This window comes from Schistocerca nitens, chromosome 1 (assembly GCF_023898315.1).
Source record: "Schistocerca nitens isolate TAMUIC-IGC-003100 chromosome 1, iqSchNite1.1, whole genome shotgun sequence".
Classification (NCBI taxonomy): Eukaryota; Metazoa; Arthropoda; class Insecta; order Orthoptera; family Acrididae; genus Schistocerca; species Schistocerca nitens.
The window spans coordinates 464,563,001-464,579,148 of record NC_064614.1 but is presented as its reverse complement, the minus strand read 5'-3'; the positions used below and the strand labels follow the sequence as shown (position 1 = coordinate 464,579,148).

General features: G+C 43.8%; 1 protein-coding gene across 1 annotated transcript in view; it reads right to left on the bottom strand.

Moving 5' to 3' along the window:
• Nucleotides 1–16,148, bottom strand: part of LOC126254096 (fibrillin-3-like) — a 266,318-nt gene that overhangs the window by 174,127 nt on the left and 76,043 nt on the right. Inside the window, exon 7 of the mRNA XM_049955286.1 lies at nucleotides 3,377–3,529. Within this exon, the coding sequence (XP_049811243.1) occupies nucleotides 3,377–3,529 (153 nt within the window). The remainder of the gene's footprint in view (nucleotides 1–3,376; nucleotides 3,530–16,148) is intronic.

Genomic DNA, 16,148 nt, shown 5'->3' with positions numbered 1-16,148 from the left:
CAGGTCGGATGGCTGACCCCATTATTCTCGAAGGCAAAATAGATCATCACAAGTATGTATTTATCTTTGGTGACCATGTCCACCCCTACATACAGTCTGTTTTTCCACGGCGCGATGGCATCTACCAGCAGGACAATGCAACGTGTCACACAGCTCGCAGTATACGTGCGTGGTTCGAAGAGCACCAGGACTATCTTACCGTACTCCCCTGCCCACGAAATTCCACGTGTTGAAACCCGATAGACTGTCCGTGGGACCCCCTCGATCGGGCTGTTCGTGACATGGATCCTCAGCCGAGTAACCAGGAGCAGCTGGCGAAGGCACTGGAGTCGTCATGGCTCCACGTCACTCTCGGTACATTCCAGAACCTCACTGTCTCGCTACCTGCACGGCTGCAGAGATCCTCGCCGCAAAAGGAGATTATTGAGTCTTTTGACTGATGGTCACGTTAATGTCGCTGGACGGTATATAAGTCGGAAAAAAATCTACAGGGGAATAGTGCTGAGAGAATCGCCTGAAACGGCAACCTAGCAATGCTCATCGCATTTCTTATGAGGCATAAAGACTGAATGCAGTAGCCCACAAATTTTTTACTTTATTTGATTACTGGTCGCCTACTGTACTGGACGGAGTACCATACAGTGAACGCAAATGAAATGTAATAAATATATTTTGACGTTGACTCTTCTATAAAAATAGCTTCACGAAGGAATGCCACATGAGAACACAAGGCAATATTTCTAGGTAATAAAGTCACCTGACATAAATTTTTGTTCGGTTGTCACTTATACAATTGCATCAGCATTGGTCTGGTCACCATAACGTGTATGTCGGTGAAAACGTTACAATATGGCAGTAATTTGGAGCATCTTACACTATACAGCCAAGACTTAACATTACATCTCTTTTATTATGTGTTTCCTTTCATCATTTAAGGGCAATTTCACCATGTTTCATTAAGAAAGGTCACCACTGTCTTCTTGCTTCCTTGTCCAGACTGAGTGGCCGCGCGGTTTGAGGCGCAATGTCATAGACTGCGCGGCCCGTCCCGTTGGAGGTTCGCGTCCTCCCTCCGGTATGGATGTGTGTGTTCTTCTTACCATAAGTTAGTTTAAGTAGTGTGTGAGTATAGGAACCGATGATCTTAGCAGTTTGGTCCCTTAGGAATTCACACACACATTTTGCCCAGACTGAGGTTATATGTTGATAAGATATTGAGAACTAAGGTACCTTTCTTCTGTTGGGGATGAATACTAGTGGTGATGTGACACTCCCTATTACACGTTTAGCTTTATGCCTCATTAAAGGTAATGTATGGAGAGGATAGGTAAAAGGAATATTGCTTCAGAAGATACAAGAGTTAGATCAGAAGCGGTCAGTCGGTCATGAAAGTACTCTTTAAGAAAGTGGAAGTGCTCGAAGAGACGGGAGATAAAAAAGGAAACGACTTGGAGGATCTATTACTACTATTCACCAAATAATTGATGGTCAGTAGCTAAGAAAAAGAATTAATGTGAAGTCCGTCAAGACGAGTTGCAGAAAATTTTATCTTAACAGGTTCCCACGGCAAAATGAAGAGACTTCGAAAACTTCCTAGCCACACTTCTGGAATAAAACATCGATGAGTCATAAAGTAAAAATTTCATTCCACTCTGCGCCGTGATAAAGTAGAATGTTTCCCTAAAGCTAGCATCAGGCACTTGACACTTGAGCTGCAGAATAACATATCAGTAAAATCTTGAAAAGTTGCTACATATAAGGGACAGTCAAATGAAAAAGAGACAGGTCGAAAAAGTAAGTAATCTGTCTATTATTTGAAACGTAATCGCGGTACTTGTTAATACATTTTCCCAGTGTGAGACAAACGATCAGTGGCTTCATAGAAAAATATTTGCCATTGTTTATGAAACCATTATTGTATTCAGATGACCGTAGTGAATCGACAGCTACAAATATGTTTTTTCAGGACTCCAAAAATATCGAAATCACATGTGGAGGTACGGGGAGTGTATGAAAGATGTTTAAGGGCTTTCCAGCGACACTTTTGCAGCGTACTCGAAACAGCCTTGGCAACATGTAGAATTTCTATTGAAAAGATTAGGTGATTAACAACTAATCAAATCTCGATCGAAATGTAATCTGCTTGTCATTAATAGTTTGATCTTATTTGTTGCCTTTACTGACTTATGAAGCTACATATGTTATATATTTTAAAAGCGGAAGTTTATGTGTGTGTGTGTGTGTGTGTGTATGTGTGTGTGTGTGTGTGTGTGTGTGTGTGTGTGTGTGTTTTACTCCTTCAGCTGAAACGGTTGGATGGATTTGGATGAAATTTGGAATGGTGAATCACAATCACATTGGCTACCCTAAACATACCCATCAAAGACGGGGGGATAAATAAGGACTGCAGCCGACGACACCCGAACATCCATGCTTTATTCATCCAGTTTCAGAGAATGGGATCAGTTAGTGACTTGCAACGAACTTTACACATGACTTCAGACCTTTTCCTCACTGCCAACCCTCAGTAAATGATGTAACGAAAGATGTTTGTCGCTTACAACATTTCGCTGTTCATGCAGTAAAACTGCCGCATGAAACACATTTTAATTTACTACTTCCGTATTACTGACTGTATCCGCAACACCTTTATTTAAGACTGTGTCCACATGTACCACTGAACGTATCGACAAAGGTATGTTATTGGACGGCACATAGTTCAGGAAATATGACGTCATAAACACCGAGATGCGTGTGAAACTGCAGCATCAAGTTTAAATTTATTACTCCTTTGCTACTAACTCTTTTCGAATACAGTATCCACATACACCGACGTAAATAAATAAATAAATAAAAAATTAAAAATCTCACCAAGAAAGAGTTGGGGGAGGAGGGGACAGAGAGGGAGGAGAAAGTGTTGGACGGAGAGAAGGGGAAGGAGGAAACAGACTAATAGAAGACTGGAATAAATTCATACCCGTGGGTTTTTTTTTTTTTTTTGTGTGTGTTCAAATGGTTCAAATTGCTCTGAGCACTATGGGACTTAACATCTATGGTCATCAGTCCCCTAGAACTTAGAACTACTTAAACCTAACTAACCTAAGGACAGCACACAACACCCAGCCATCACGAGGCAGAGAAAATCCCTGACCCCGCCGGGAATCGAACCCGGGAACCCGGGCGTGGGAAGCGAGAACGCTACCGCACGACCACGAGATGCGGGCTTTGTGTGTGTTAATAAATGTTAAACCAGAGGCAACATTAAGGGGTGCGGCTAGTGTGTAATAATTGGTTGATATAGCTCACTTGATTTCAGTCAGTGCCTGCTATAGGAATTCATAATGCGTGGTGAAGTAGTGTGCAAGGGCCCACTGACCGGTGCAGGCGCCATCGGAGAGCAGGAAGCCGCGGTAGCAGGAGCAGACGGCGCGTCCCTCCACGTCGGTACAAACGTGCTCGCAGCCGCCGCGTTCCGGGCCGCAGGCGTCCTCTGGTGGCGCTGAGGAAGGCTCGCCGCCCGCAGGAAGACCTGCACGCACGAGCACTGACTCACATCAAAGGTTACAGGCAATCAACTTCTTTATTTACAAAAGGTTGTATCTTTGCATTAACTGACCTTTGGACACTATCTTTTCCGTTAAAATCATTTATTTGTCGCCTTCGAATATAAATTTCGATGAATAATACACGCTTACGGAATGTAACATGTTGTACAGAATTTCTCAAAAAGATTAATTTGATTTCAAAAGACTATATAGGATGATTCACCTCTCCCTAACGATGTCGTTTTATGCAGCCCACAGTGCAATATCTTGCCTTCAAAAACTACACCGGAGATTTTTATATTCTCTCGCTCGATATGCGAGTACTATTAGCTCTACGGAAAAAATTAGCAGAACCTTTTTGAAGGAAATTTAGTGTAGTTAAATTTTATACTGGGATACGTTTTCGCTGGACGGCGTAGATTTGGAGTTACTCAGAAGAATGTACAAAAGTGACCTTCAAACGCACCCTCACTCCCACACTCAGCCCCCATCAGTCAGGATTTCTAGTATGTTTTTCATGGCACCCCCTCCTATCAATGTACAAAAATTTGTGAGTGCACGAATTATTTCTCACATTTCACTTTCTTGGACTCCGACTGAGATACCCAAGTACAACTCATGACCCTTCCTCACAGCTTCAGTTCTTCCAGTACCTCGTATCTTAACTACCAAACTCCACAGAAGCTCTCTTGCGAAACTAGACAGCACATGACTGTGGACAGCAAAGGTCCCGAGTTCGACTCCCGGTCCGGTGCACAGTTTCTGGTCTGCCAGGAAGTTTCATATCAAAGCACATTCCCCTGCAGAGTAAAAATTTCATTATTGTATTAATGTGGTATTTACAGGTAATCACGCTATAACACAATGCGTCCTCAGAAATGATAAGTGCACAGAGGTACATGTATCACATGGGAACAACCGAAATAAAATGTTCAGACGTACCTACGTTCTATATTTTAATTTAAAAAACCTTCCTGTTACCAACTGCCGGCTGTGGTGGCCGAGCGGTTCCAGGCGCTACAGTCTGGAGCCGCGCGACCGCTACGGTCGCAGGTTCGAATCCTACCTCGGGCATGGGAGTGTGTGATGTCCTTAGGTTAGGTTTAAGTAGTTCTAAGTTCTAGGGGACTGATGAACTTAGAAGTTAAGTCCCATAGTGCTCAAAGCCATTTGAACCATTTTTTTGAGTCAAACAGAGCTTGGATGGCGTGTACAGGTACAGCTGCCCATGCAGCTTCAACACGATACCACAGCTCATCAAGTGTAGTGACTGGCGTATTGTGACGAGCCAGTTGCTCGGCCATCATTCACCAGACGTTTTCAATTGGTGAGAGATATGGAGAATGTGCTGGCTAGGGCAGCAGTCGAACATTTTCTGTATCCAGAAAGGCCCGTACAGGACCTGCAACATGCGGTCGTGCATTATCCTGCTGAAATGTAGGGTTTCGCAGGGATCGAACGAAGGTTAGGGCCACGAGTCTTAACGCATCTGAAATGTAACGTCCACTGTTCAAAGTGCCGTCAATGCGAACAAGAGGTGACCGAGACGTGTAACCAATGGCACCCCATACCATCACGTCGGGTGATACGCCAGTATGGCGATGACGAATACACGTTTCCAATGTGCGTTCACCGCGATGTCGCCAAACACAGATGCTGCAAACAGAACAGAATGCTGTAAACAGAACCTGGATTCATCCGAAAAAATGACGTGCACCCAGGTTCGTCGTTGAGTACACCATCGCAGGTGGTCCTGTCTGTGATGCAGCGTTAAGGGTAACCGCAGCCATGATCTCCGAGCTGATAGTCCATGCTGCTGCAAACATTGTCGAACTGTTCGTGCAGATGGTTGTTGTCTTGCAAACGTCCTCATCTGTTGACTCAGGGATCGAGACGTGGCTGCACGATCCGTTACAGCCATGCGGATAAGATGCCTGTCATTTCGACTGCTAGTGATATGAGGTCGTTGGGATCCAGCACGGCGTTCCGTATTACCCTCCTGAACCCAACGATTCTATGTTCTGCTAACAGTCTTTGGATCTCGACCAACGCGAGCAGCAATGTCGTGATACGATAAACCGCAATACGACCATTATCAAAGTCGGAAACGTGATGGTAGGCATTTATCCTCCTTACACTAGGCATCACAACAACGTTTCACCAGCCAACGCCGGTTCGCTGCTGTTTGTGTATGCGAAATCGGTTGGAAACTTTCCTCATGTCAGCACGTTGTAGGTGTCGCCACCGGCGCCAACCTTGTGTGAATGCTCTGAAAAGCTAATCATTTGCATATCACAGCATCTTCTTCCTGTCAGTTAAATTTCGCGTCTGTAGCACGTCATCTTCGTGGTGTAGCAATTTTAATGGCCAGTAGTGTATCTTGCAGTCGAAAACGTTAGTTTTCAGCACGATGTGCAACAGGACGACTTTCTTGACGACCTTCGACACTGCTGACTACCCCCTTGTGGTTCAACTCTTGTCTAAGGACACAGAGGGGCTACAACTGCATTTAACGTGATCTCATCCCTAGCGCCTAGATCCGCTCGGCCACTCCGGCTGGCTAAGTACTATCAATTCATGTTCTTGAATATTCTCTTAACAAACAACGCCATAGGGCGATAACAGTTTTGTAGCAACTCTTAGTACTTCAATTATTTGATAGCTTCATTTTGGCCCTCAAACGTGGGGTGACCAGTGTCGTTTTTGTTTTTAATTATAATCTTACTCTCATGCCTTTCATGAGTTATATTTAATTGTATACTTCTTCACTGTAAAAATTTTTAATTTTTTGTTAATAAATTTTTGTTCTAGTATACTTAATTTTGTGGTCCCTGTACCCTTTCCACTCCACAATCTGCTCCTTATCTCTTCGCCATGTCACCCAGTCTCACGATGCGTGCCTTCTTCCTTTTATGGAATTTTGGATGCCGTCTGTGTGTCTCCGCTTCCAATAATAGTGGATGAACTGTAACTCTCTATAGGAAAAGCAGCGATAGCAGTAGCTCCCAACAGGCTCGCAAAAGTATTGGACGACTTTCGTTATCGTTCGATGTTTGTCGTGCAGCCGTTGTAAGAAACGTTGAATCTATGTGAAAGGAAAATGAAAAGTTTGGTACTAACGTAATTTTAAAGAGCGCAACTAGGTTTAACGTATATGCACGTAAAGAGGCATACCAATGCAAAATTTGGAAAGTAATATCTCTCTAGATAGATCTATGGGAATGTTAAAATATACTCAAATTTTCTATCTTCATTGTTGTAGAATTTTAAAAAATATAGTCTTGTGAAAGCAGATGAATCTTTTTGAAACACCTTGGATCGTAACCTCTTCAGTCAAACAATATTTATTCCCTCTGCGCAAGTTTTCGGGATAGTGAAACGTAAAAGCACGTTGATTCAAAGTTTAAAAAGGAAAAACTCAATAGGATGAGCGAGGGAAAATTGTGAAGAGCTGCTGTGATCAAAACTTTGAATACGCGTACTAAGAGGTGCCTTAGCACACTCTTTGCGCAAGACTGCGGGTCACATTTGCTTCAACGTACTATGTAGATGGTCCAATAATTTTGGGTGTTAAGCGATGTTACATGATATCCCAAACAGCGAATCAAAATGATATTTCCTGTCGCAGAAAATAATTTAAAAACTCTTTTCCAGCAGAAAATACGTATTTTTCCATTTTTGGCATTTCACTTCCGCCATCCGCTACACTTTTGTCTCAAAGAGTATTGTTCTTATAGTTACGTAAAGACACTCGTTGCAGCTATTCCAAGGCGATTTTGAAATATCCTTCCTCAAAAAAACGTTTTCGCCACCAAATTCATGCTCGTCTTCCTCATACGAATAACGTTGAAGATGGTATTAGTATCCCTTAACACACATCAGCCGCTTAACAATCTTACGATTCTCTCATCACGATTTCATGCAGTTCAAAGGCAGTTCCTCCAGAGAAAGAAAATTTACAAGTGTTTCTCATTCGGTCTCCCACAACATGTTAGGTCTCATATGCTTCTACTACTACTTGTATATGCATTTATGCAATAATAAAATGTCTTGAATACAGCTCCTTGGTCCCTAAAAGCAATTCTCATCTCAGATTTTATTTGGAGTGAAACTTAGTTATTTAAACGAAAATGTTTTATTACGTCTTGATAGAAGCTGAACGGTTTCAGTTTACTCAAATATTATCCTATCATTAATCATCTCAAAGTAATCGGCTATAGTAGGAGCATGACTCCGCTTGACCGTAACTGAAACGTGTCACTTTTCAAATCACAGGTGCATTTGTAATACAAAACAAAGACTACTGAAAGTCAATGTGAAACCTACGACACTGTTCAAATACTACCGATATTAAGGCTGATTAACAAATTATATGAAAAGTAAGTGATTTATCAATTCTCTCTCACACTGAGCAGCAATAATACCTTTATATAGTCACTAACACACAACCGTCGGCACATGGAAAGACCAACGGATTTTTCTTTTAAAAGTGACCGGAACGTCGTAGACGATACACGATACTCCGAATTTGTGGTGTCCCGATTAACGCCCTAATTCAAATTTAGGAGCCGTGTCAAGCCACTCTTTGCCCTGCGGAGTCCTTCAATTACTTCATTCCACCGTGTCCCGTTGCTATTTCTCTCAAACATGCCCCAGCGATGTGTCTTAGTTGATGATTGTGTGCGTAAGCCTGTTCGTCTCTCTTTCCTTGTACGCAGACTCAGTTCTGCTCAGTCAATGTAGTCACATGTCTAGCTTGAACAGCACAACGCCGTCGTTGCTATCCACCGTTGGTAGAACCCACGTGCATTACAACTGTAACCATTATCGATGTGCGACAACTAACAGTTGCTAACATGACAAAGTATATTGCAAAAGTTGCCCACAGTAAACTCTCGTTTTCAGAATTGTAACGACATGAAACTCAGTAAAAATACATTTTCGTAGCTAGTGCTCTTCATTGTATCACGTAAGAACACACGACAGTGCTCGACGGGGCGCATTGTGAACCAAAAGTTCCTGTCCAATGTGCAAGAAACGATATACACTGCTCAACAAACTTAAAGGGCCTCTTTTTCGAAATCCCGTAATTGTCTCCCATTACGACGCACATATTTTAAATTCGGTTCAAAGGTGCCTACAACCTCCCTCAGTAATTGTGCAAAAATGTGGCGCCCTGCGACGTTTGCATCTGGTTCGACAACGCTTCAAACGGCAAGGTGTCAACACATGCGAAGAAAGGCCAGAGCTCGGAAGTTCGTGAGAAGTGTAAGTTTGGTCATTGATGTCACATTGGCACCAAATTACAGCGCAATTCCGCCCAAAGCCACCGCGGACGGGTCACACGAGAGGAAGGTCGTCACCGACCCTCCGACCCACGTTCCAGTACTTCTCTTCACGTCTCTGTGATGGAGATCAAATCGCGACATGCAGGATTGAAATCACGCGGATTTCTTATGGGTGGCCGAGAAAAACACTTCAGACACACAACGCTGCGTAAAATCAATACGAAAAGTCTTCAGGGGTGTCATGAAGAGCGCCGATGAAACAACGCCTTCCTTTGGGGCGTTCATTCTCACATACATTTCGCGATCGTAAACGATAATTCGCAATGAGATGAACAACAGTACGACGTTCTTGACATCCTTTGACACTACTGAAACCCCTGGACGATTTAACCCTTGCCTAAGGACATTGTGTGCCTGCAACCAGATTGGACATGATCGCATCCGTTCGGGTTGCCCTGGTGTACTGCCTGAAACCACTAGGGACCTTTCAAAACGACTCTACGAAATCTGAATGAGGTGCTAAACAGTAAGGGGTGTTTATGCTTCGCCTGCCCTCCTGCTTGGCGTTGTAATGTGGCTTGATCATGTGGAGTTGGGGGTGGCAGTAGCCTAAGTGAAACCCGCACACCTTTAATGAGCATTTTAAAAATGTACCTGTGCAGAGACAACCAGCGATGGACTCCTTCGCATCTGCAGGCAGGCTACCCATGACCCCCTTCTCCTGAATGGTACTACACTTCTCCTGAATGGTACTACACTTCTCCTCCAGCACCTGCTTGTGGACGTGCAGAATCACAGATGTGTCGAACGCGCTGCTGATTGCAGGTGCCTATGAAACTGTCAAGTGCTGTATCTGAACAAGTTCATTTTAAAAGTGCTCAGCACAATGCGCGGGTGGTGCTAAGAGCGTTGCCGAACTGGGGGCCTTAGAGGGAACCTTTGAGATTTTATTCATTGATGTGTCAGTGTCTCGAACTCAGTGGTTACGCCACAGGAGGGCATGAGACAGGAGCGCTGAAAAATCATGTCCTTTGCAGCTTTGGATAACATGTTCATATTTTGTTGAATGGTTTTGATCCGTCCCTACTGGTTCTAACCTTTACAAAAGAGCGAAAATTACGATCGCGCTACACTGCAAATGGGTGCGATCACGTACAATGACGTTGCAGGATCTAATGTTCCTAGATAAAAGTCAAACCATCCAGAGGGTGACTGCACTGTCATAGGTTTTCAAGAACGTCTTCCTGTTGCTCACAGCTCGGTAAACAGTTGCCGAGCGCTGAATGGATGTTGATTAACGCCCCACGGGATGGAGTGATTTCACTGACGCCATTTACGCCACCCTCAATGTTACATGTCGATTCTGAACGGCGATGTGTCTGAAATGTTTTCCCCGGCGTCCCAGGAGAAAATTGCGTAATTTCAATGGTGCACGTCGTGGTTCTGACCTGTATTGCACAAGCGTAAAGAGAAAGGGGTAAAAAGTGGGTAAGAAAGAGTGTGACGAGCCTACCTCCTAAGCTCAGACCTTCCTTCATTGCTGTTCGAAGCGTCGCTGAGTCCGAGCCTACAATCACAGAGGCAACCAGTGTAAAACTATTTCGCACCATTACAGAGTATGGTTGTAGGCACTTTTGAACCAAAATTCAAACTTCTACATCGTATTGGGAGACAGTTATGGGGTTTATAAAATGTAACCCTCAAATTACCGGGTGATCGAAAAGTCAGTATAAATTTGGAAACTTAATAAACCACAGAATAATGTAGATAGAGAGGTAAAAATTGACAACATGCTTGGAATGACATGGGGTTTTATTAGAATCGAAAAAAAAACTAAGTTCACAAAATGTCCGATAGATGGCGCTGGACAGCAAAACTGCTACCGTGACGGGTGAGAGGTACGCCGATATGTTGCAGAATCGCATCATCCCCAGCCTAGCTGATAAACACCTGCTGGAACGTACGATGTTTATGCAGGATGGCGCTCCACCCCATATTGCTAGACGCGTGAAAGATCTCTTGCGCGCGTCGTCATGCTTGGCCTCCCAGGTCCCCAGACCTCAGTCCGTGCGATTGTTGGCTTTGGGGTTACCTGAAGTCGCAAGTGTATCGTGATCCACCGACATCTCTAGGGATGCTGAAAGACAACATCCGACGCCAATGCCTCACCATAACTCCGAACATGCTTTACAGTGCTGTTCACAACATTATTCCTCGGCTATAGCTATTGTTGAGGAATGATGGAGGACATATTAAGCATTTCCTGTAAAGAACATCATCTTTGCTTTGTCTTACTATGTTATGCTAATTATTGCTATTCTGATCAGATGAAGCGCCATCTGTCGGACATTTTTTGAACTTTTGTATTTTTTGGTTCAAATAAAACCCCATGTCATTACAAGCATGTGTGTCAATTTGTGCCTCTCTATCTATATTATTCCGTGATTTATTCAGTTTTCAAATTTATACTGACTTTTTGATCACCCGGTATGTTGGACAATGTAGTTACTAGCAAAAATCTTGGTTAGTTGTCAGGATCGATAATATAGAGTTGCGGGAGGATAGATATTGCAGTAAAATTAAGTTTCACGGAAGTTAATACGTTGTTTCGGTATGAGGAACTGTATGGCGAGGAACCAAGTCCACCGGTGCGATGTGCTAATTCCGCCATATTGCTGTGTGCCGTTTGGCATGAAACAATTTGAGCTTTATTACTCCATCTGTTACTTTACTCATGTTTAAGTACCACTTTCGACGTTCAATTAAATTCAGGACGTATTCTGTGCAAGGCACTGAAATAGTTATCACTAAGTTCGAAAATATTAGTTACAGAATGTTATGTAACTGTACGTAATTTGGACATGATATTGTTGTGAACAACTACAAGTTCCCTAAAAAACTTGCTGGAGTCCTACCCTCAGATACTTCAGGCCACTGGATATTTTCATATTTAGTAGATTGGCCAGCTGCTATTCATTCCGAATAATAACAGGGAAAAATTTGTTTGTCTCTCCATTTGTTTCCACACCTCTAGTCAAGAATTCCCAGACCACAACTTACAGGAAAACATATCGCGAACTTTCTTATACATTTCTGATTACGTGAATTTAACTAGTTGTTTATAAGCGGCATAATATTTTCGTAGAAAGACGAGCAGAAGCTAATGTAAAGATCTCCTCAAAGAGACTGCTGATAATGACACATAACTCTCTCAAAAAGGAAAAAAAAAAGAACCGGCTCCCTGATAGTTCTAGAAAACAGCTGGTTTCTCTGCAGATTCGTTACTTCAGGACACCTGCTGTTTGTAATATTGAACTCAAACTTGGAATGTGAAGTCTGCAGTTGTAGTAACACCTGCTACTTCCATCATCTCGCAACCGGTTGCGGAGGAATGTGGAGGAGACGGGCTAGTTGTTAGCCAGCGGCTGATCGCTTGATGGAGCTACAACGCGTCAAGAGTGTAAGGATCAATTGATATCCATATAACCAAAGCAGCTAGTGGTTTCTCGGTTTGGTTGTACTTTCTCTTGCAACCCCTGAGTTGTCTTAAGGGACAAGTCGTGATGTCTTGCTATTAACCACACTCTAGTTGAAAAGGTGTATTTTGAATTATGAAAGAAAATAACATACCATACGTCATGATATAGGAACCGTACACACATATGTTGATGTGTTTCAGTATAACAATTTTGATATTTTCGTAAATTTACCGCGATCAAAATTTTTTCAGTTTTAGGCTAATAACGTATTACGACTTTCTAACATTCTTGCATTGCTGTTTATCAATTATCTTACTGTTAGAGATCGATAACAGCAACACTGTTGGTGCAGAGTTTGTTTCTCAAAATACGCGCAAAGTTGCCAATATACTGCGTATATCATAAAAAGCTGAATCTGGTCCTACGACATATTTATTGTATGCTTTGACATTAATGTCTTAATTCTGTTACCCTGTGCGTGGGTTCTATACATGATGTTTTGCCAAAGCTACACCATATACTTCATTTTTTTGTCGTTCACTATTACTGTTTCCTCCGCTTATCCAAGACATTATAACACTGATCCTACAGATTTGCTCCTTCCTCTGATAACTCTTTCCCGCAAACTTCTTTCGCCGCCCATATCCTGTCGTACATCTCTTAACACACAAATGATGCTCAAAAGGCCACTGAAACAAAACATTACTTTTCATGGATTTTGTGAATAATTTCGGACGCGTAACGGGATGTTACCATCCACAACACAACTGACGAACTCTTGCCGCACCTAAGGCCAGTTGAAGTATAGTCCCTTCTAGGATGACTGGAATGTATAGAGAATATAACCATTTCTTTGCTTTCTTTGTTTAATTTTAGAATTTTAAAGAGGAAATAGGCTACACAGCCTCCTATTTGTTGCAGACTGGCAATGTGGTGAAGTCTTGCACTCCAAGTCTAATATGGATAGGATTGAGATGACGTACGGCAGATTAGGTTTATTTTCATAGGGGTAAATGATAATTGGTTTGCGTATACCAGTTGAGTTTATTACAGAGGCTGCAAATCTGGTTCAGTCTTTAAGGACATTCAATGATTCATAAATCAATCACATCTGTCTCTAAATGTTCCCAGCTGCAATTTTAGAATGTTAATGTGTTCATTCTGATGTTTTGCATGCCGTTACTGCCTGTGTTGTGGGTTCTGAAGGTGAATGGAGCAATATGTAGACACATTAGAAGGCATAATAAAATAAATACTCCTCAATTTTCACTTCTACAGCTATGCTTCTTTTTCTACACGATCAGATAAGATGATTACCTGATGACGTGGTGTTGCTACATTCCTGTCAGTTCCGTACGTTCCGCTTCCAGTTATTCCAGCTACAATCGTACGCCAGTCCTTTGTAAACGCCTGCGTGTGGCATATGTGACGATGATGGCTTGGTTCAAATGGCTCTGAGCACTATGGCACTTAACATCTGCGGCCATCAGTCCCCTAGAACTTAGAACAACTTAAACCTAACTAACCTAAGGACATCACACACATCCATGCCCGAGGCAGGATTCGAACCTGCGACCGTAGTGGTCGCGCGGTTCCAGACTGTAGCGCCTAGAACCGCTCGGCCACCCCGGCCGGCTGACGACGATGGCTGGAGTACGCCAAGCCTGCGATACGGCAAGAGTCGATGCAGTCTGGCAGGGAGGTATCTGCACGGAACCGTCATACAACAGATTTCTAATTCGCTGTGCTTCGTGAACTTAATATTCAACTACCCTCTCGGCCGTTCAGATAGATCAAAGCTCACATAGTTGCGCTGACCCATCGCAGATTGCATGGAGTGGTTGTGAGCAGCCGCCATCAAGATGCGGAGTGGGACGAGGACCCCTTAACGCGTCACATCTTCTCTGACAAGAAGCAACGCCACCAACAACTCTTGGGGGCCATCGGGCCACTTACCAGAAATATACCGTGGATGGCTTAGTGGAACACTTTTGCCACATGTACCAAAGCGAGCAATATGAAGTTTATGATTTGCAGCTAGTTTTGTCCCACGTTATTCACACCAACTCGGGCATCGAAGTGGAAACCCTGATGGAGGACATCACCTGTGATGAAGTCAGCATGCGATGGCAAAGGGTTATCCAAACAAGTCGCTTGATGTGGATGGTTTCCCTGTGGAATTTTCGTGGGGTTTTCCGGATTTGGTGGCCGGCCGGTGTGGCCGAGCGGTTCTAGGCGCTTCAGTCTGGAACCGCGTGACCGCTACGGTCGGAGGTTCGAATCCTGCCCCGAGCATGGATGTGTGTGATGTCCTTAGGTTAGTTAGGTTTAAGTAGTTCTAAGTTCTAGGGGACTTATGACCTAAGATGTTGAGTCCCATAGTGCTCAGAGCCATTTGAACCATTTTTTAAGTAGTTCTAAGTTCTAGGGGACTGATGACTTCAGATGTTAAGTCCCATAGTGGTCAGAGCCATTTGAACCATCAGGATTTGGTGGCGCCAAGATTGACTGCGAGTTCCACGAACTGTTGATGACAGCCACCACAGTCCCGCTTTTTGTTGAAGACAATACCGTCCCAGTTACAAGCCATCGTCCGGGTATACAGTTGTCATTGCCGACTAGAAGATATATGCGCATATTATGGCGACACGATGCCGATGGATCCTTTTGAGTATAATATCCACTGAACAAACGACGCCGGGTGGACCCATCAGTGTCCAGATGGACGCTGGTGAATGTCGAGATGTGTTTGCTCTAGCAGCTATGTGCAGACTCTGTGCAGCATTGATGGCCGTCACTTTGACAGCGCTTTTTATCATGTGCGGCGTGATTACCTCTTTGCTGTCATGGAGCAGATGGGCTTCCCGGCACCCTTCACTGATACCCTACGACGTCTCTACGCCAGCGCCACTCCCTTGTCCAGCCTAAAGCTACTGATCCGTCGTTCTTTATGTCAGAGATGCCTGCTATCGATGCTCTTCGATGCTCTCGCCCTGGACCTTTGCTATAAACACGCTGGCATCCCATGTATGTGACCCCACAGGTCGAAAAGATTTCTACATTCAATTAGTGCGTCATGTGTCTTGTAACAACTTTGAGATCAAGTATCCATTAACGAGGTGGATGGTGTGGCGCAACTTTCATCAGCCGTACCTCCCGACATCATTCCGAGTGACATGATATCACATCGCTTGTGGAAAGTTCGCCACTAATCAGAGTTGGAAAAAATTTGGATATTTGTGGTAAGGTCTTATGGGACGAAACTGCTGAGGTCATCTGTCCCTAAGCTTGGTCACTACTTCAGCTAACTTAAACTAATTTACTCTAAGGACAAAACACACACACACACACACACACACACACACACACATGCCCGAGGGAGGACTCGAACCTCCGATGAGGGAAGCCGCGCGGACCGTGACAAGACACCCGAGACCGCGCGGCAACCAGAGTTAACATGCTATTTGTTTAATGGACACTCCTTTATGCTCCATCTGTCACTCGGTGGACGATTTTGCCCATCGCCTGACCTGCGCTAGTGTTCTTGGTGTCTCGACACTGGGGCGGCAACTGGTCTGTTTTTCCCACGCCCCTCTATCCGTGGTTGAACCACACGCTTTTATTCACCTAGAGGACTTGTTTCCCTGCAGCCAAAACTCATGCAGTAGTCTGGGTAAAGCACGGACAGTCGCTTACCTTTGCACAGATGGCGACAAATCGCGGCTTGGTCTGTGAACCATTCTACTGACTGAGCATGCGGTGATTCAATGACGTCCATGGCACCGCACCTATTTCGCAAATTACCTCGGTGGGATTTTGTGAGGTCCCCCGCTCAA